This window comes from Melanerpes formicivorus, unplaced genomic scaffold (genome assembly GCF_026170545.1).
Source record: "Melanerpes formicivorus ecotype bairdi unplaced genomic scaffold, bMelFor1.0.p_v2 SCAF_157, whole genome shotgun sequence".
NCBI classification, from domain to species: Eukaryota; Metazoa; Chordata; class Aves; order Piciformes; family Picidae; genus Melanerpes; species Melanerpes formicivorus.
Genome location: NW_027142509.1, coordinates 714,612 through 736,966, shown reverse-complemented (window position 1 = coordinate 736,966; position 22,355 = coordinate 714,612). Strand labels below are relative to the sequence as shown.

Genomic DNA, 22,355 nt, shown 5'->3' with positions numbered 1-22,355 from the left:
CCTTTGGCTCCTGCCTTGCCTGGATGAGAGGACTGCTGCTGGCTTCCTGCTTTTCTGCCACGTGGCCAGGCCTGGTCCTCTCCCTGCTACATCTATGCCTGGTGGACTGGTTTTGTATACAATTATTTTCCCCATCCATCCTTGTTCCTTACCCTTGTGAAGCCTTCCTGTTATAGATGTGTATGTACACACACACACACACACACACACACACACACATTGTTTAAAGAAAACTTTTACCTCTCTACTTCCAGACCAACTCCAAATTATTTCTCAGTGGATTTGCCCCCCTTGACTTTTTTTTCCTCTCTATTGGGAAAGAGGAGAAAGGAACAGGGGAGGGATTCTCAGATTTGCCCCCAACAGAGCTCTTAAATCCCAGTTAAGGCTCAAACCACCACAGATGCCCATTCATTTCTGTGTACAAATCAAACACCTGTCATTAGAGCTCAGGACTTTTCACTCCAGGAGTCACTACAATGTTTGCAGGTGAACAATCCTCTTTGAAACAGCCAGCAGGTGACAGAAAACTGAGATGTAGCACAGTTAAGCAAGTTTAGCCTGACAGAGTAGTCTCTCCTTAAACTGATTGTGTTCCTGTACTACATACTGCTTTTCTTTACATAGGCACACAGGCATTGATTTTGAAAAACTTAAATTGCTTTACACTATGCAACTCTGCAAATGGCACTTGTGTGAATAAAACATGTGTGATTGCAGACAGCCTAACTACACTGTCCCCCACAGCAAACTCCTGGCCAAGCTGTCAGCCCCTGGCTTGGACAGCACCACTCTGAGCTGGGTTAGGAACTGGCTGGAGGCTGAGCCCAGAGAGTGGTGGTGAATGGTGCCACAGCCAGCTGGCAGCCAGGTACCAGTGGTGTGCCCCAGGGATCAGTGCTGGGCTGCAGCCTGTTCAATATCTTTATTGATGATCTGGATGAGGGCATTGAGTCCATCAGCAGTAAATTTGCAGATGACACCAAGCTGGGGGCAGGAGTTGATCTACTGGAGGGTAGAGAGGCTCTGCAGAGGGACCTCGACAGGCTGGACAGATGGGCAGAGTCCAAGGGCAGGAGATTGAACACATCTAAGTGCCAGGTTCTGCACATTGGCCACAACAACCCCAGGCAGAGCTACAGGCTGGGGTCAGAGTGGCTGGAGAGCAGCCAGGCAGAGAGGGACCTGGGGGTACTGGTTGATGGCAGGCTGAACATGAGCCTGTAGTGTGCCCAGGCAGCCAAGAGGGCCAATGGCATCCTGGCCTGCATGAGGAACAGTGTGGCCAGCAGGAGCAGGGAGGTCATTCTGCCCCTGTACACTGCACTGGTTAGGCCACACCTCGAGTCCTGTGTCCAGTTCTGGGCCCCTCAGTTTAGGAAGGAGGTTGACTTGCTGGAACGAGTCCAGAGAAGGGCAACAAACTTGGTGAGGGGTTTGGAACACAGCCCTGTGAGGAGAGGCTGAGGGAGATGGGGTTGCTTAGCCTGGAGAAGAGGAGACTCAGGGGAGACCTTATCACTCTCTACAACTACCTGAAGGGAGGTTGTAGACAGGCAGAGGTTGGTCTCTTCTCCCAGGCAACCAGCACCAGAACAAGAGGACACAGTCTCAGGCTGCGCCAGGGGAGGTTTAGGTTGGATGTTAGGAAGAAGTTCTACACAGAGAGAGTGATTGTCCATTGGAATGGGCTGCCTGGGGAGGTGGTGGAGTCACCATCACTGGAGGTGTTCAGGAGGAGACTTGATGGGGTGCTTGGTGCCATGGGTTAGTTGTTTAGGTGGTGTTGGATTGGTTGATGGGTTGGACTCGATGATCTTGAAGGTCTCTTCCAACCTGGTCTATTCTAAATACAGTGGTCTTATGAAACCTATTTCACACATAAACATATTAAAATAATTAATAAAAGCCAACTGGAGGTGAAGGACAGGAAAATGACTGACAGCAATCCATTTTCAGTTGTTTCAATTAAACAATAGACTCTCTAAGTTCAGAGCTTTGAGGTCTTCAATTGAGATTGCATTTGGCTTTTAAGCATGAGAAAGACTCCTACAAAAAATCCTATACTTCAGAAGCATAGCACAAAAGTCCTATGTAATGTTGTACACAGTGCAAAGGATAGTTCCTCAAGTCCTCAGCTCAAGTCTGTATAAGCAATGATTCTTAGAAGCAGCTAATACAATTCTACCCCTTTTAGATAGTCCAAAAATGCTTCCCCCCTCCATGAGTCCTAGAGCCCACAGACAATTGATACTATGATACTATGCTGATTTAATTTTGTTGTCAGTCTTCATCAGGATACAGTGAAGACCACTAGGCAGGAAAGAACAAACAATAGAGACCCAAGCTTTCTGACAAGACAGGATTTTTGGTTTTATTAAAGCAATGATCATAGTATCAGTCAGGGTTGGAAGGGACCACAAGGATCATCCAGTTCCAAGCCCCCTGCCATGGGCAGGGACACCCCACACTACATCAGGCTGGCCAGAGCCTCATCCAGCCTGGGCTTAAACACCTCCAGGGACGGGGCCTCAACCACCTCCCTGGACAACCCATTCCAGGGCTTCACCACTCTCAGGGGGAAGAACTTCCTCCTTACCTCCAGCCTGAATCTCCCCACCTCCAGCTTCATTCCATTCCCCCTAGTCCTATCACTACCTGAGATCCTGAGCAGTCCCGCCCCAGCCTTCCTGGTGCACCAAACAAGTACTATTAAAAGAGGGGAGTGGGAAATAACCCACATGGCCTGGAAGGCAGCACATTTGTCAAGGCTGCACTTGTTTTTTCACGGTAACAGTTGCCTGCACTTTGAGAAACTACATTTTTAAAGAATAACATTTTGAGCACAAATGTAAATCAGTTCACCTTCACAGTAAGTTTCCTGTTTAATTTAATACTACAAATATTATTAAAGACTACAAAAATGCAAACAGGAGAACTTAGGCCTTTTTCACCCCAGAGGACACAAGTCTGTCGTTCTTTCTCTGTATGGCTACAAAAAGTCTCTTTCTGACAGGACCTAAACCTGAGTACAAGTTTGTGCTGCTGTCACAGAGAGGTTTGCTTCCAGGTTTCCTGGGTGGCACTCAGCAAAGGGTTAACAGAAAAAGCCAGCCATGATATTTCACCCGGGACAGCTTAACAGTGACTCAGCTTATATAATGGGAACCTCTTCGCAACCTGTACAGGGCCCAACGACCCTAACATCAATGAGGTTGTTTAGCAACACTGTGACCCCTTGAAATCTGGGCTGAAGTGTGGATTAATAATGAGTTTTAAAGGAAGAGCAGCACCTATTTGCAAAGTAAACCCTGTGCACTTCCTGAAGCACTTGGAGGTTTCATCCAGCAGTGACCCTTTCCAGTACAGGCCAGAGCAAATTTGCTTCAAAAACCCAGCACAAATGCAGTCCCTGGTGGCATAGCTGCAAGCTAATTTTACACCCAGCTCTTTGGCTTTGGTATTTAAAGGACTTCAGCTCTTTCAAGACCGGGGCAAATGAACAGAAGCAGTGTAAATGCATAATTGTGACAAAGACAAACCTTTACATGAGTCGTCCTCAATGGGCTGCTTGAAAGCTGTTATGTCGTTGAAAGTGCAAAGAAACAAAACCACTTTATCCTGCTCGTTTCGGATGGGAGCGATTTTCACAAAGAACCAGACAGGTGTTCCTGGAAACAAACACATCAGAAAGGTGGTCAGTGGCAGCAGGCAGAACAGTAAATGAGCTGGCTTTTAGATGGCTACATTTCAAAATCAGCCAGCTGTAAATGTTCCTCTAACGTTGAGGGGTTTGCAAACCTCTCGTAGCGAAACAGGCAGAGCAGCTGATGTGAGCATTAGTTAAGTTCTCTGCTTCTAAATCAGCTTTTTAAACTTCAGGATTAAAAACTATTTCTGAGCTTCAGCTACAAAGTGAATACCTGAACTTATGAAGTGCTTTGTAATCTCCTGGAAGAGACCCATATACATGCGACAGTTGCACACAACAGGGTCTTGCTGGTTCTGTGCAGGACTTGAGAACAGGCCAGCTGTGCCTAGACTGCCTAGACCATGACAACAATAGAGTTGCAACTCAAGAGCATGACCAGTTTGGCTGACATTTCATAGAGCATGACATTTTTCATAGAATCAATAAGGTTGGAAAAGACCTCAAAGATCAATTCTCTGCAAACAGGGAGCATCGCCCCCTAACAACCTCAGCCTACACTCAGCTTCACAAGCCAGGCTTTAGGAGCTCTGGTCTAGCCTGCAAATCCTCCCACGAAAGGCAAATACTTTGCAAGCTGCCTTTCAGCATGCCTAGGCCTGAGCCTGCTCATAATCACTCTGGTGTGAACTTAAGTCTCCACTGAATTCAAGAGAGAAACAAGCTATCAGGACCAGACCAGGGGCTGCAGATGAGAGTAAGTTGTACTGCATCAAACTGCTTTTCTGATTACTGGATGAAACTACTAATGACAATTGCTTGTGAGATTAGAACTTGCACATTACAACACAACAGCAACAAAAAGTAACCCAGGTGATGACCTCTTCAGATGCTGCTGTCAGTTTTCCTTGATGCCTATCCACACACCATGCTGAGAAGAGAAACTGTCAGTCAGCCCTCCCCTTTCTATGTTTCTGGCAGTTCTGCTGAGGCTGCTAAAAGGACCCTAGTGATAGCAGTGAAGCTCCATGGAACAAGACCTTGTCTACCACTCTCATTTCACAGGAGTCACCACACTGATACTTGGTGATATTTAGTGGTATTTCACTGTAGGGCTCAGAATAAGGCAGTTGGCTCCTGTGTATCATAATATGGCTTTCCTGAAGGCACCATTTTTCAGTTTGCAGCCTTAACTTGCACCATAACAATTCCTTCTCCATTGTGAGGTATATGACAATCAGCAGATCCCAAAGTCACCAGGCCTAGGCCTGTAAGAAGCTTGGACACGAGTTTTCAGACTGTCCCTGCACCGTAAGTGATGATGACAAAAAAATTACCATTGCTTTTACAAGCGTAAGAAGAGCCAAAGAGAGACTTTCAGACTTGCTTGCTCTGAGCAGCTTTTCGCTTGAGGGTCCCTTGTGAGCTATGTTTCGTGAGAAGGATGTACATACGGTCTAGTCATGAGGTCTGTGGTGACAGGTTGGACTTGCTGATCTTTGAGGTCTCTTCCAAACTTGGCGATACTGTGATACTGGGGGAGAATGTAAGATATGGCTGGGGTCGGATTGGCTGGAGAGCAGCCTGGCAGAAAGGGACCTGGGGTGATACTGATTGACAGCCGGCTGAACGTGAGCCAGCAGTGTGCCCAGGTGGCCAAGAAGGCCAATGGCATCCTGGCCTGCATAAAGAATAGTGTGGCCAGCAGGAGCAGGGAAGTCATTGTGCCCCTGTACTCAGCACTGGTTAGGCCACACCTTGAGTCCTGTGTCCAGTTCTGGGCCCCTCAGTTTAGGAAGGACATTAAGACACTTGAAGGTGTCCAGAGAAGGGCATCGAGGCTGGGGAGAGGCCTTGAGCAGAGCCCTGTGAGGAGAGGCTGAGGGAGCTGAGGTTGTTTAGCCTGGAGAAGAGGAGGCTCAGTGGAGACCTTCTTGCTGTCTACAACTACCTGAAAGGAGGTTGTAGCCAGGTGGGGGTTGGTTTCTTCTCCCAGGCAACCAGCACCAGAACAAGAGCACACAGTCTCAAGCTGTGCCAGGGGAAGTTTAGGCTGGAGGTGAGGAGAAAGTTCTTCACAGAGAGAGTTGTTAGCCATTGGAATGTGCTGCCCAGGGAGATGATGAAGACACCATCCCTGGAGGTGTTCAAGAGGGAATTGGATGTGGCACTTGGTGCCATGGTTTAGTAGACATGAGGTCTTGGGTGACAGGTTGGACTTGATGATCTTTGAGGTCTTTTCCAACCTTGTTGTTTCTATATAATAATCAACAAGATTTTGACCATCTCTCAAAGCCAGGAGAAACAGCACCACACAGCATTTTTGTCACTTGTATAGGAAAACCTATTTAAGACACAGTGATCTTAGAAGACTCTTTTCTTTCTTGATCTCAGAGCCCTTCTCTAGACTAGAGATCAGATTGTCTTCATCTGAATTGCTCAGTACTTTTCACAGGAGTACTGTTCTGTAGGGTTTTTGGTTCTAGGGTTCTTTTAATGTAGTTTTTCCTATAACAACTATTTTTAATATTTCTATTTCTGTTTTATAACAGCAAGGGCCACTTGTGTTTCCTGACTGTCAAAAGGTCACAAGGGAGCCTCAGTAATACACAACTTACTGCCCAGCAAAGCAAGCAAAGGCAATTATGTTAACACAACAGAGGATGTTGCTACCGGTGCCTCAACTGGCTGCTTCCCAGCCTCTGTGCTTAACCATCTTTGCTGGCCACAGAAGGCCAGGGCATCTCCAAGACACATGGATAACTTCCATAAATGAAGTTCAATTCCTAAAGCTCCCACTGTGCCTAGATAACACAGGCAGTTTCAAACCCTGGCTGAGATTTCATGCCATATGTAGAGCCACCTCGATAAACAGCAGGGTAGATGATGCATGGAGGCCCCTGCTCAAAAAGCAGAGGAATCCAGATGGAATTACTGATGGCCGTTTCTGCAGCATGGCAGAAAGTATTGAGGGGTCAGGGTTTGTTGTCTGTTGGGTTTTTTATGAGCTAGCATTCCTGAGCACCCCCACTTTCAAAAAAGTATGAGCAAACAAAAATGCTAAATGCAAGAAAATATCAGGCAAAGTAGCTATGCAAGTAAAACCATCGTTAACTTGCTAATGAGCTTACAAGGCACTGCCACAAATGAGCCAACAGCAATGTGCAAGACAAGAACACCCTTGACACTACCCCATCTCAGGAGCTCCTAAAATTGCCTATCTCCATTTCTTCTTGCCTACTGGTTAGGCTGCACCTCGAGTCCTGTGTCCAGTTCTGGGCCCCTCAGTTTAGGAAGGAGGTTGACTTGCTGGAAGGTGTCCAGAGAAGGGCAACAAAGTTGGTGAGGGGCTTGGAACACAAGCCCTATGAGGAGAGGCTGAGGGAGCTGGGGTTGCTTAGCCTGGAGAGGAGAAGACTCAGGGGAGACCTTATTGCTCTCTACAACTCCCTGAAGGGAGGTTGTAGACAGGCAGAGGTTGGTCTCTTCTCCCAGGCAGCCAGCACCAGAACAAGAGGACACAGTCTCAGGCTGCGCCAGGGGAGGTTTAGGCTGGATGTTAGGAAGAAATCCTATACAGAGAGAGTGATTGCCCATTGGAATGGGCTGCCTGGGGATGTGGTGGAGTCACCATCATTGGAGGTGCTCAGGAGGAGACTTGATGGGGTGCTTGGTGCCATGGGTTAGTTGTTTAGGTGGTGTTGGATTGGTTGATAGGTTGGACTCGATGATCTTGAAGGTCTCTTCCAACCTGGTCTCTTATTGTTGTTGTTATTATTATTACTTGTTTTTCCCATCTTTACATGTGAACCATTCTGAAGTTAACTAAATTCCTTTTTCTTGCTTTTACAGAGAATTCTCAGTAACTAATTGCTTTTTATTTTACCAGCTTCAGTATCCTTAACTAACACTACAACTTATTAATCAGCCAGGATCTATCTACAGCATTGCTTTTTTACCTCAGCAGATCAAGGGAGGTGATTCTCCCCCTCTACTCAGCTCTGGGGAGACCCCACCTGGAGTACTGCATCCAGATCTGGAGCCCCTATTACAAGAGGGCTCTGGAGGTGCTGGATGGTGTCCAGAGAAGGGCCAGGAGGATGAGCAGAGGGCTGGAGCACCTCTCCTATGAGGACAGACTGAAGGAGTTGGGGCTGTTCAGTCTGCAGAAGAGAAGGCTCTGAGGTGACCTCATTGTGGCCTCCCAGTATCTGAAGGGGGCTACAAGAAGGCTGGGGAGGGACTGCTCAGGATCTCAGGCAGTGATAGGACTAGGGGGAATGGAATGAAGCTGGAGGTGGGGAGATTGAGGCTGGAGGTGAGGAGGAAGTTCTTCCCCATGAGGGTGGTGAAGCTCTGGAATGGGTTGTCCAGGGAGGTGGTTGAGGCCCTGTCCCTGGAGGTGTTTAAGCCCAGGCTGGATGAGGCTCTGGCCAGGCTGATCTACTGTGTAATGTCCCTGCCCATGGCAGGGGGGTTGGAACTAGATGATCCTTGTGGTCCCTTCCTACTCTGACTGATACTGTGATTCTATGATCTCCAAGTACTTGCTTTTTTTGATTAGGGATTTTTTCCCATCCTCCCCAAAAACACCTTGTATTGTTTTGCTCCTTCAAGCTACAACCCTTCTGCTATGGGATGCTCATATTGACCTTCACTGAACTGAGGCTGAATTACAGACTCAGCTTCATCTGTGTTTCTCAGAGCTATGAAAACATATTACCCTGATTTTGAATATGCTGTACACATCACAGAAGGGCTGCAATTCACCCTCTTATTCTGGCTATCTGTCAGATGAATGCTATCATCTTCTCTTGATGATTATCTTGTGGTATGTTGTTGCCAGATTTTTTTCTAATGCTCTGAATGTAGGTTGCTGCCAGGCAAGAAGCTTACATCAGCAGGGTTCTTACTTCCTGACTCCCTTGACTCCCACTCCTATGCTGCATTATTTATAGCAAAAAGGAAAACAAAATGCTGCTTTACCTAGAACCAAGTGTAGCTCTCAGTGATGTGCCCCACAGGCAATGAGAAAGAGCCAGACATCTTTGATAGCTAAACCTAGGTGATCACTGTCACTATTTGGGTACCCTTACAATATCCAGTGTCAGAGTGCCACAAAGAGGGTGTATTCCAGGGCAGAACACAAAATCAAGGTGGCACTCATGGTCTGTGTAAATCATCCTCCAGGTCTGTATCTGCAGACTAACACAGCAACAGCAGAAATAAGCAGACTGAACATTTTTCCAGGCCCCTGTATCTGCTTCCCAGATATTTTTCCCTGCAGTGTGCTCCCCACCATCCTGTCAGTCTCTTCTGTCAACAGAAAACAAGTGGATAAGAAAAAAATGCAGTCATGAGGTGAGTGCTCACAGTGCTGGGCTACATGAGCTTTCCATCGTGCTCTGCAACCAGCAGCTCGTTCGTAGCAGAACTGGGGTCTGAACTGTGGGAACGCACTGAAAGGCTCCACCAGGACATGGCTCTGCTGGGCTTTTTTCCTCCATACTGGTTTAATTATCAGAAGAATTCTATTTTTTAAACATTAAACAGTTTATTTAACTATTAAACAGGAAAGCTCTAAGTATAAACCACTTATAAATCAGGTCGGAAACCAGAATTGCAACCTCCGAGAGACAGCTCTCATACTCCTGGTGTCAAAGCGGATGTCCCTGCTCAGCCAGACAATCACTACTGGTGAGAACCACACACAAGGCCAAAATGTGACTTTTCAGTTTCAGCCTATGGGTTATCCAGGCATGGAAACTGCAGCATATTTCAGAACTCTCCCAGCAAAACAAGAGTAGCTTTCCCATATGCCCCCAGCCTGCACTGACGTACAGACACGCAGGAACTGTTTACTGCTGTTTCCAACAATATATCCACTTCCATTTACATTTTGTGCTCTGTCCTGGCAAGCTCTCTCACTGGTGAAGTTCAATGCCAATGCCAATGCACAAACAAAGAAGTAAACACTCATGAGCCACATTGGCTTCTGTTAGGTTTGGAATCAACAGTGAAAGAATCCAAAGTTTGTCTAATGGCATAGAAGCAACCCTGCTAGAAAAGGGAATGTCACTTCAAAGCCAGCAGAGAAGTGTGAACATCTGGGACGAAATGAACATCTACAATGAACTTCTGAGAGTAGCCATAGGACCAGCCTGCCTCATGGTACCCAAATTATGCAGCTCATTCCAGAATTAACAGATGCAGCTCTTAAGAGTCTTCACAGGCCTGAGCACAGTATTTACAGCCTTGCCTTAAAGGCGACACGATTTGCAGAGCTATGATTCGAGCCCCAAGCATTCTCCAGGCTACTACACAGTAAATGCCCCCACACCTTTTAATTTCCCATCTGCCTCCTGTCAACAAAAAGGAAAGGCTATAATAAAAATCAAAATTGCTGTCTAAGTATGCCCTTACCCCCATCCCTTGAAGCATTTGAGCAGAGAGGACAGCTGCATTTCCAAACTCCACAGAGCATTGTTTAAACAAAACGGCAATGCTTTCTTCCCACAAAAGAAAACAGCCATTGTGTATAAGCACAGTTACGAGCCCCATGGCTTGACAATTTAGTTGACATCTTCACTGCCCTCACTGAATGGGGTAGGTTTCCTCAAAGCAGCACAATCTCTGCATTACTTGATAGTGTCCCAAGTGGTCATCAGACAGGTACTGCCTTGAAGGTGAAGAGAATAGAATAGAATAGAATAGAATAGAATAGAATAGAATAGAATAGAATAGAATAGAATAGAATAGAATAGAATAGAATAGAATAGAATAGAATAGAATAGAATAGAATACAATAATAAACCAGGTTGGAAGAGACCTTCAAGATCGTGTCCAGCCTATCATCCAATACCATCTAATCAACTAACCCATGGCACCAAGCACCCCATCAAGTCTCCTCCTGAACACCTCCTGTGATGTCGACCCCACCACCTCCCCAGGCAGCACATTCCAATGGGCAATCACTCTCTCTCTGTGTAAAACTTCCTTCTAACCTCCAGCCTAAACTTCCCCTGGTGCAGCCTGAGACTGTGTCCTCTTGTTCTGGTGCTGGTTGCCTGGGAGAAGAGACCAACCTCTGCCTATCTACAACCTTCCTTAAGGTAGTTGTAGAGAGCAAGAAGGTCACCCCTGAGTCTCCTCCTCTCCAGGCTGAGCAACCCCAGCTCCCTCAGCCTCTCCTCACAGGGCTGTGTTCCAAACCCCTCACCAACTTTGTTGTCCTTCTCTGGACTCGTTCCAGCAAGTCAACCTCCTTCCTAAACTGAGGGGCCCAGAACTGGACACAGGACTCAAGGTGTGGCCTAACCAGTGCAGTGTACAGGGGCAGAATGACCTCCCTGCTCCTGCTGGCCACACTGTTCCTGATACAGGCCAGGATGCCATTGGCCCTCCTGGCTGCCTGGGCACACTGCTGGCTCATGTTCAGCCTACTGTCAACCAGTACTCTCAGGTCCCTCTCTGCCTGGCTGCTCTCCAGCCACTCTGACCCCAGCCTGCAGCACTGCCTGGGGTTGCTGTGGCCAACATGCAGAACCCAGCACTTGGATGTGTTCAATCTCATGCCATTGAGCAGCATGAAAATGAAAAGGATAGAAGCATGTGCTGCCTCTCCACCAATTGCTACAAGCAGTGATGCAGACAGCAGGACTTCAGTTACATATACAGCAGGGTTGGCCATTAGAGTTATCCCATTTGGGGTTTCTCCAATGCCCCAGCACTCAGTATGAAATTGTTTCTATCCCACACGGACTGAATAGTTTGCCCAATTGGCAAGCCAGCTGATGAGATGTGACTGGAAAAAGTTAGGTAAATCAATATATCCACAGAGATTTCAACTAGGAGCACAGAGGAGCCTGTGACATTTGATCATGCAAGACAAGGAGCAAAAGTCTTTCTATAAACTCTGCCTTCTAGCAGAGTGTGCACTGAATGAGAACAAACCAACACAGTGTGTAGCTCACCACTCTGTGCCAGTACTAACAGACCTTACAATGCATTTCCAGCACTTTAAAAGCCATTACCTTCACGTCTTCCACATGTGGTGCTGCTATGTTTTGGCAGCTAATGCTTCTAAAGGCCAGCTCTTGGCATGCTAGGATAAGGAAAGTCGATTTCAGTCCCCAATGATGGTATCACCTCGCATAAGGGGTATCCCAGGACACTGAAACAACACAGTGGGACCACACAACCTTGTACTGCAGCAGCACTGATATGGTTTACCTAATTCTGAGTTCTCTGAAGGAGAGAAAGTAAGTATAAGGATGGGGAAGACATCAGGGAGCTTTGACAGCTTCTTTCCATCTACCTCAGAAAAAGTATTTGAGGATTACTACTGGTAAGCCTTACTCTTCAGTACATATTTGAGGAGACAGCAGCAGGTATCACAGTATCACAGTATCACAGTATTGCTTAGGTTGGAAAGGACCTCGAGGATCATCAAGTCCAACCTATCAACACAGACCCCATGACTAGACCATGGCACCAAGTGCCACGTCCAATCTCCCCTTGAACGCCTCCAGGGTCGATGACTCAACCACCTCCCTGGGCAACCTGTTCCAATGACGAATGACTCGCTCGGTGAAGAACTTCCTCCTCACCTCGAGTCTAAACCTCCCCTGGCGCAGCTTGAGACTTGCTTGGCAATGTATTTGAAGTTGACAAGATCAGTGGGAATGATGAGGTTTATGAATCAAAACTACTTAGATTTGACCTTGATGAAGGTAGCTGAATTCATGCAGATAGACTTCATAGGGACAAGAAGCAGGTGTGCACGCTGCTTGACAAATAGGGAGCTAAGTTTCAACTGGAGGCTCAGGAGGATACATAACACCTTTCTCAAAAACCCCTCATTCTTTCCTGCTTCTGCTCCTGTGCAACCATTTGGTTGAGTAAAGAGGCACAGCACACACCAAGATAATTGGTTTTAACCAATCACAATTATGGTAAATTCTCCCTGGGAGTGGGCAACCACAGGTTGACCACCCTGAAATGAATTTTCCCCTCTATAAATTAGGATGGAGTTGCTTGTCTACATTTTGATCTCTGTAGAAAGCACTGCTCCCAAAGGTAAGTGCAAGCAGAATCTGCTAAACCACTGCTTTGGCCTTATTTGATATTCTCTGACATCTAAAAGCCTCTTAATGCATTGTGTGCACATGGTGTGTTTGTTAAAAAAAAGAAATAAAAAGCCAGGAAAACAAAGCCCAGACCCCATACATACATCCATGGTATTACCTTGACTAAACATGCAAGCCTCCATAAAACAGCAGGAGTGAAACCCAGCACAAACTGAAAGCGGAGCCCAGCCTTAGGGACTAAACCAAAAGACACTGCTGACCCCAATCACTTGGCAGTGTGCAAATTAATTACCTACGGCTAACCCCTCAGGATGCTGCCATTGTACCAGACCCACCTGTAGAAAACTCTGAGGGGGAAGAAAATCAACCATCAACAACTCCCTGCAGCACTGCTATGGGAATGTCTGATCAGAAGACTTGAAGGCTCTTCAAAACTCTACATGCATTGTATCACAGTATCACAGTGTCACCAAGGTTGGAAGAGACCTCGAGGATCATCAAGTCCAACCTGTCACCACAGACCTCATGACTAGACCATGGCACCAAGTGCCACATCCAATCCCCTCTTGAACACCTCCAGGGATGGGGACTCCACCACCTCCCTGGGCAGCACATTCCAATGATGAATGACTCTCTCAGTGAAGAACTTTCTCCTCACCTCCAGCCTAAACTTCCCCTGGCACAGCTTGAGACTGTGTCCTCTTGTTCTGATGCTGGTTGCCTGGGAGAAGAGACCAACCCCTACCTGGCTACAACCTCCCTTCAGGTAGTTGTAGAGAGCAATGAGGTCACCCCTGAGCCTCCTCTTCTCCAGGCTAAACAACCCCAGCTCCCTCAGCCTCTCCTCACAGGGCTGTGCTCAAGGCCTCTCCCCAGCCTTGTTGCCCTTCTCTGGACACCTTCAGGTGTCTCAGTGTCCTTCTTAAATTGAGGGGCCCAGAACTGGACACAGGACTCAAGGTGTGGCCTAACCAAAGCAGAGTACAGGGGCACAATGACCTCCCTGCTCCTGCTGGCCACACTATTCCTAATGCAGGCCACGATGCCATTGGCCTATCATCCAACACCACCCAACCAATTAACCCATGGCACCAAGCACCCTGTCAAGTCTCCTCCTGAACACCTCCAGAGACGGTGACTCCACCACCTCCTCGGGCAGCCCATTCCAATGGGCAATCACTCTCTCTCTGTGTAAAACTTCCTCCTGATCTCCAGACTGAACCTCCCCTGGTGCAGGCTGAGACTGTGTCCTCTTGTTCAGGTTTTGACTGCCTGGGAGAAGAGACCAACCTCTGCCTCTTCAGGTAGTTGTAGACAGCAATAAGGTCACCTCTGAGTCTCCTCTTCTCCAGGCTAAGCAACCCCAGCTCCCTCAGCCTCTCCTCACAGGGCTGTGTTCCAAGCCCCTCACCAACTCTGTTGCTCTTCTCTGGACTCGTTCCAGCAAGTCAACCTCCTTCCTAAACCGAGGGGCCCAGAACTGGACACAGGACTTGAGGTGTGGCCTAACCAGTGCAGTGTGCAGGGGCAGAATGACCTCCCTGCTCCTGCTGGCCACACTGTTCCTCATGCAGGCCAGGATGCCATTGGCCCTCCTGGCTGCCTGGGCATACTGCAGGCTCATGTTCAGCCTACCATCAACCAGCACCCCCAGGTCCCTCTCTACCTGGCTGCTCTCCAGCCACTCTGACCCCAGCCTGTAGCACTGCATGGGGTTGTTGTGGCCAATGTGCAGAACCTGGCACTTGGATGTGTTCAATCTCCTGCCCTTGGCCTCTGCCCATCTGTCCAGCCTGTCGAGGTCCCTCTGCAGAGCCTCTCCACCCTCCAGCAGATCAACTCCTGCCCCCAGCTTGGTGTCATCTGCAAATTTACTGATGATGGACTCAATGCCCTCATCCAGATCATCAATAAAGAAGATAAAGAGCACAGGGCCCAGCACTGCTGACTAGGATCAGACATAAAATATTTTCCAATAGATGATGTCAAAGGTCTTTTCCAGCCTGGTTCATTCCATTCCATTCCATTCCATTCCAGCACATCTTTCCTTGGTATAAGTTAACATAGCTCCACTTATTTCAGTAAGAATTAGCAATGGTTTGATTTTCCAGTATAAAAATAAACAATACTTCCAGCATCACTGGACACTCACATCTAATCAAACAATGGAACTGAAGCTCTCACATGAAATTAATGTCAACCCATCTGTTGTCTTTTTATCAGTCCAGCTTCCACTTGGTCTCATTAGAGGTGTGACCACAAATCTTCACTGAATGCAACAGGATGGCATCAGAGCAACAATGATCATAGAATCAATAAGGTTGGAAAAGACCTCAGAGATCATCAAGTCCAACCTGTCACCCAACACCTCATGACTAATTAAACCATGGCTTCAAGTGCCATGTTCAGTCCCTTTTTGAACACCTCCAGGGATGGTGACTCCACCACCTCCCTGGGCAGCACATTCCAATGGCTAACAACTCTCTGTGTGAAGCACTTTCTCCTCACCTCGGTCTCCTCTGAGCCTCCTCTTCTCCAGGCTAAGCAAGCCCAGCTCCCTCAGCCTCTCCTCACAGGGCTTGTGCTCAAGACCTCTCCCCAACCTCATTGCCCTTCTCTGGACACATTCCATCAACTCAACATCTTTCCTAAACTGAGGGATCCAGAACTGGACACAGGACTCCAGGTGTGGCCTAACCAGTGCTGAGTCCAGGACCATGATAAACATGTGGTGGCTGTGCAGCTGCTTGCTCCAATTCTTCCCCATTTTTCTGCAGGACCCCTGCATTTCTAGAAAGCAGCTCTTCCAGAAAAGAACAGCAATCATCACATCTCTGCTAAGTGATCAAGAGCCTAGCCCAAGAAACCATCAAATCTCCACAGCACCTTAACTAGAAGTTCTGAAAAGACAGAGGCTAGTCACTTTTTATTGGAGTGGTGGACAGAGAAAGAGGCCAGCATAGAAATGGCAACTGCAAATGCAAACATAATGAAGGCAAAAAAACTGTATCACTATTTGGAATACTACAGCCTATGTTGTTTCTAGAGTTGATATTGTGAATTGTTAGGAAGCTGGAATATACTGTACCTACCAATTTCTGGATGGGGAGGAGCAGGGAGGTCATTCTGCCCCTGTACACTGCACTGGTTAGGCCACACCTTGAGTCCTGTGTCCAGTTCTGGGCCCCTCAGTTTAGGAAGGAGGTTGACTTGCTGGAAGGTGTCCAGAGAAGGGCAACAAAGTTGGTGAAGGGTTTGGAACACAGCCCTGTGAGGAGAGGCTGAGGGAGCTCGGGTTGCTTAGCATGGAGGAGACTCAGGGGTGACCTTATTGCTGTCTACAACTACCTGAAGGGAGGTTGCAGACAGGCAGAGGTTGGTTTCTTCTCCCAGGCAGTCTCAGGCTTCACCAGAGGAGGTTCAGGCTGGAGGCCAGGAGGAATTTTTACACAGCGAGAGTGATTGCCCATTGGAATGTGCTGCCTGGGGAGGTGGTGGAGTCACCATCATTGGAGATGTTCAGGGGGAGACTTGACAGGGTGCTTGGTGCCATGGTTTAGTTGGTTGGGTGGTGTTGGATGATAGGTTGGACACGATGATCTTGAAAGTCTCTTCCAACCTGGTCTGGTCTATTCTATTCTATTCTATTCTATTCTATTCTATTCTATTCTATTCTATTCTATTCTTCTCAGGCACTCAAGTAAATACTAGCACTGGGTCAGCACCACAGAGAGTGCCACGTGAAAACAAAAAGCCTGTCACTTCTAGTAGCAGTATTAAATGTCTCGGTGTATTGTTGACACATTTAGTGTAAAATCAGGACATAACTGCTACTCAGAGAATCAGAAACATGACTGCTGCTCATAAAGATACAAGATGAAGACTGACTTCCACTAACAACAACATAGTGAACTTGAAACTCCTGCTTATCCTCTTCTTTCCCCTTAAAGGTTATTGTTAAAACAGATGGAAGTACATCAAATGTGGAAAATATACCAGTTATAGAACAATACAAAAATGGAAGCAACACTTGCATTTATCATTACAGGGTTTTTTATAAGGAGGGAGTGGACAGGTGAAGAAAAACAACAACAAAAGACTATTTCCTACATCAATAGCAAGAAGAAGGGCAGAGACAACCTCCACTCCTTGGTGGACACGGAGGGGAACGTTGTAACAAAGGATGAGGAAAAGGCAAAGGTACTTAACACCTGCTTTGCCTCAATTTTTACTAGCAGGACCGAATGTCTTCCAGACAGCTGGCCTGCAGAGCTGGCAGAAGGAGCCAGGGAGCTGCACAGTTTCCCTATGTTCCATGAGCAGATAGTTGGAACTCTCCTCAGCCACTTGGATCCCCACAAGTCCATGGGACCAGATGGGATTCATCCTAGGGTGCTGAGGGAGCTGGCAGATGAGCTGGCCAAGCCGCTCTCCATCATTTTTCAGCAGTCCTGGCTCACTGGAGAGATCCCAGAAGACTGGAAGCTGGCCAGTGTGGTGCCCATCCACAAGAAGGGCAGGTTGGATGAGCCAGGGAATTATAGGCCTGTCAGCCTGACCTCAGTGCCAGGCAAGATCATGGAACAGGTCATCCTGAGTGCAATCACACAGCACTTACAGGATGGCCAAGGGATCAGGCCCAGCCAGCGTGGATTTAGGAAGGGCAGGTCCTGCCTCACCAACCTGATCTCCTTCTATGATCAGGTGACTGCCTGGTGGATGTGGGGAGGCCTGTGGATGTAGACTGTCCCAAATACCTGAGGAAGCTTCAGTTGCCCTGAACTGCTCTGTGCACAACTGCATTTTCAGAATGTCTGTGTCCTGGGGCCTGTTGTTATTTAATGCCAAGACTTGGAAAAAGTCCCTCACTTCTCTACTTCATTCTTCACGTGGATTTTATATGTTGGTATAACTCCATGCATTAAAAATGCCAAGCTGCTGTGCTCTTAGGCTTAAGCAGTGGTTGCAGGATTAGGGATGGCATTAGAGGTTTTTATATGGGATTTAGCATCACAGCAATATTTGTGCCAGTGAGGTATAAAGAGGTAGAAACTATAATATAATAAAGAACTTGGAACCTGCAACCTCCAGGCCTGCCAGCCTGACCTCAGTGCCAGGCAGAATTATGGGGCAGGTCATCTTGAGTGCAATCACACAGCACTTACAGCATGGCCAAGGGATCAGGCCCAGCCAGCATGGATTTAGGAAGGGCAGGTCCTGCCTGACCAACCTGATCTCCTTCTATGCTCAGGTGACTGCCTGGTGGATGTGGGGAGGCCTGTGGATGTAGTCTGCCTGGACTTCAGCAAGGCCTTTGACACTGTCCCCCCATAGCAAACTGCTGACCAAGCTGTCAGCCCCTGGCTTGGACAGCAGCACTCTGAGCTGGGTTGGGAACTGGCTGGAGGCTGAGCCCAGAGAGTGGTGGTGAATGGTGCCACAGCCAGCTGGCAGCCAGGCACCAGTGGTGTGCCCCAAGGATCAGATCTTTAACATCTTTATTGATGATCTGAATGAGGGGATTGAGTCCATCATCAGTAAATTTGCATATGACACCAAGCTGGGGGCAGGAGTTGATCTGTTAGAGGGTCAAGAGGCTCTCCAGAAGGACCTCGACAGGCTGGACAGCTGGGCAGAGTCCAAGGGCAGGAGATTGAACACATCCAAGTGCCAGGTTCTGCACATTGGCCACAACAACCCCATGCAGTGCTACAGGCTGGGGTCAGAGCGGCAGGAGAGCAGCCAGGCAGAGCGGGACCTGGGGGTACTGGTTGATGGTAGGCTGAACATGACCCTGCAGTGTGCCCAGGCAGCCAGGAGGGCCAATGGCATCCTGGCCTGCATCAGGAACAGTGTGGCTAGCAGGAACAGGAAGGTCATTGTGCCCTGTACTCTGCACTGGTTAGGCCACACCTTGAGTCCTGTGTCCAGTTCTGGGCCCCTCAGTTTAGGAAGGAGGTTGACTTGCTGGAACGAGTCCAGAGAAGGGCAACAGATTTGGTGAGGGGCTTGGAGCACAGCCCTGTGAGGAGAGGCTGAGGGAGCTGGGGTTGCTTAGCCTGGAGAGGAGGAGACTCAGGGGTGACCTTATTGCTCTCTACAGCTACTTTAAGGGAGGTTGTAGACAGGCAGAGGTTGGTCTCTTCTCCCAGGCAGACAGCACCAGAGCAAGAGGACACAGTCTCAGGCTGCACCAGGGGAGATTTATGCTGGAGATTAGGAAGAAGTTCTATACAGAGAGAGTGATTGCCCATTGGAATGGGCTGCCCAGGGAGGTGGTGGAGTCACCATCACAGGAGGTGTTCAAGAGAAGACTTGATGGGGTGCTTGGTGCCATGGGTTAGTTGTTTAGGTGGTGTTGGATGATAGGCTGGACGCGATGATCTTGAAGGTCTCTTCCAACCTCATCTATTCTATTCTATTCTATTCTATTCTATTCTATTCTATTCTATTCTATTCTATTCTATTCTATTCTATCTCCTTTATTGGCTAGTTTGAAGAAGAAAACTAGAATGAGGGAAGAACAGAGAGGCAAAAATGGAAACAAAAAGCAGAAAAATAAGACAAGAAAAGATTCAGGGTCCTTTCCAAAATCTTCAGAGTAGGTTGCAATGTACCCTGCTCACTGACAAGAAGGCAGGCACCAATAGCTGCAGGCAGAGGTCAGAAGACCACAAAGGCATGACCACTTAGCAGTCAGGGTGCTGTGACCAAGGCAATGGTTTTCTATGATCTGGTTTATTCTGAGAGAAGTCTCCAGCATGTCCCCTTCTTGCTGTTTTCAGTTACAATTCTCTAGTGCTGGTCAGTCTCTGTAACAGTAGCTAATGTACCTCTGAAGCCATGAATCTAACAAAAATAAGAGCACTGTGTTTTGTTAAACTTAAAAGCTAGCTCTGTGCTTTCCTTTTTCCCATGCCTGTGACCCTCTGTGCACACAGAATCATCACAGATCTGCTTTCTGGCATGTCACACAACCCAGCTTCTGCACAGCTGGACTTTGTTCTAGGCTGCCTCTCCTCAGGGAAGTGAACAGTAAGGCAGGAAACATTCCTCATTCCACAGTTACCTTGGTTTATTTCTGCATACAAGACAGAGAGGCCCCAGGCCCTACTACAGGCCGTGGCCATATGCTGCAGCAATGGCAAAAGTGTAGCTGCATAGCCCCTTGGTGCCAAATCACCGTTAACTAAGAGAGAATTCCAAACCCTCCTAGATCCCATGACTGCAGCTTATTTATTTGGCTTTGGATACATTGGCATGAGCTGTATATGGTCCTTATGGCCTCAAACTGAGCTAGGAACAGACATCACCTTTAAGAAATTGCTAAACATTGGAGGCTGGTAACACTGGAAAGAAAGAAGGACAAAGCAAGGTCATAGAGATAACACATATAGCTTTCCAAATGAGTTGGACCAGCAAAGCTGTGCTGCAGAAGAGCCCAGAGCAATGGCATTGTGTCAGAGGTCAGGATGCTCTGTACAGCCTAAAAAGAGAATAAAAAGACTAGAAGAGAGGTAAAGCAAAAAAACTCTCCAAAATTTTAATCTCTCTAAAAGATAACAAAAATCAATTCCATGTACTTGGGGTCCACCACTTCTTAGAAGAACAGATTAATTCTGGTACAAAACAAGGATCTCCACACAGCTTCAGCTCACTACCAGCATACAAGGATTATCTGTTAGCTTTTGTGAAAGGTGCCTGTGGTTCTCTCATCAAACTCCATCAGCACAAGGTAGTCATTTCAACAGAAACACCAATGGTTCACACACAGAGAGAGATTGGATAACCTTTCCCAGAACACTGGTCATTTCTTCAGTTATCATCTAATGCAAACTTAATATGCACTGTTTTGGTGTCCTGAGCAGAACAGAATTAATCAGGTTGGAAAAGACCTTTGAAATCATTGAATCCAACCTATCATCCAACACCATCTAACCAACTAAACCATGGCACCAAGCACCCCATCAAGTCTCTTCCTAAACACCTCCAGGGATGGTGACTCCACCACCTCCCTGGGCAGCACATCCCAGTGGCCAATCTCTCTTTCTGGGAAGAACTTCCTCCTAACCTCCAGCCTAAACCTCCCCTGGTGCAGCTTGAGACTCTGTCCTCTTATTCTGGTGCTGGTTGCCTGGGAGAAGAGACCAACCCCCACCTGGCTACAACCTCCCTTCAGGGAGTTGAAAACAGCAAGAAGGTCTCCTGTGAGCCTCCTCTTCTCCAGGATAAGCAACCCCAGCTCCCTCAGTCCCTCCTCACAGGGCTGTGCTCCAAACCCCTCCCCAGCTTTGTTGCCCTTCTCTGGACTCGTTCCAGCAAGTCAACCTCCTTCCTAAACTGAGGGGGCAGAACTGGACACAGGAAGTATAACTGTTATGAGCAAAATAAGTTACATAATGTGAACTTTCATCTTAATATTTGGCCTGGGTGAAGATTAGATTGATTAGATGGTGGTGGGTGATAGGTTGGACTCGATGATCTCAAAGGTCTTTTCCAACCTGGCTTATTCTATTCTATTCTATTCTATTCTATTCTATTCTATTCTATTCTATTCTATTCTATTCTATTCTATTCTATTCTATTCTACTCTATTCTATTCTGTTCTGTTCTGTTCTGATCTGTTCTGTTCTGTTCTATCCTATTCTGTTCTATCCTACCCTATTCTATCCTACCCTAATCTACCCTATCCTATCCTATCCTATCCTATCCTATCCTATCCTATCCTATCCTATCCTATCCTATCCTATCCTATCCTATCCTATCCTATTCCATTCCATCCTATCCTATCCTATCCCATTCTATCCTATTCCATCCTATCCTACCCTATCCTATCCTATCCTATCCTATCCTATCCTATCCTATCCTATCCTATCCTATCCTAATCTATCCTATCCTATCTCAGCATATTTACACTTCAGGTGACAGCAAATAAATGAAAATAACTGTGCCATGACATAGTCTACACTAGATGGGGCAACAAGTCGTGGGCAAGTTTCTGCTGATGTGAGCAGCTGCAGACACACTGAAACGCCTAGGAAAAACAGTCATAGTATCACAGTATCAGTCAGGGTTGGAAGGGACCACAAGGATCATCTAGTTCCAACGCCCCTGCCATGGGCAGGGACACCCCACACTACATCAGCCTGGCCAGAGCCTCATCCAGCCTGGGCATAAACACCTCCAGGGACGGGGCCTCGACCACCTCCCTGGACAACCCATTCCAGGGTTTCACCACTCTCATGGTGAAGAACCTCCTCCTCACATCTAGCCATATCTCATTCAAGACATTTTTGTCCAGACCAAAAAACAGTTTCATCTGAAAACATCAAAATTAGTTCAGCTTCTAAAAGAAAAGGTGGGTTCTTTTTCTTCTGAAACTACATGTACATACTGCCTTTAAGAACTGAAAAGGTACATTGCCTGTAACAGAAACCCTTTGCACAAACCTAGCCTGTGTGTTACCACTGCTGAGGGAATCTTCAGTGTTGTCTTAAAACATCACACACAAATTGCTCTAGATGTCAGAACACATTAGAGAGCTTATCCTGCCTCCCTGAGTTGTTCTTCATCTCCAATGTTCTCATTTCTGCCTGGTGGATCAGCCACTAGAACTG

At 47.3% G+C, this 22,355-nt stretch overlaps 1 protein-coding gene across 1 annotated transcript in view; it reads right to left on the bottom strand.

Moving 5' to 3' along the window:
* Positions 1-22,355, bottom strand: part of LOC137457021 (potassium voltage-gated channel subfamily H member 1-like) — a 53,874-nt gene that overhangs the window by 8,392 nt on the left and 23,127 nt on the right. The window contains exon 4 of the mRNA XM_068168770.1: positions 3,543-3,671. Coding sequence (XP_068024871.1) covers positions 3,543-3,671 — 129 coding nt within the window. The remainder of the gene's footprint in view (positions 1-3,542; positions 3,672-22,355) is intronic.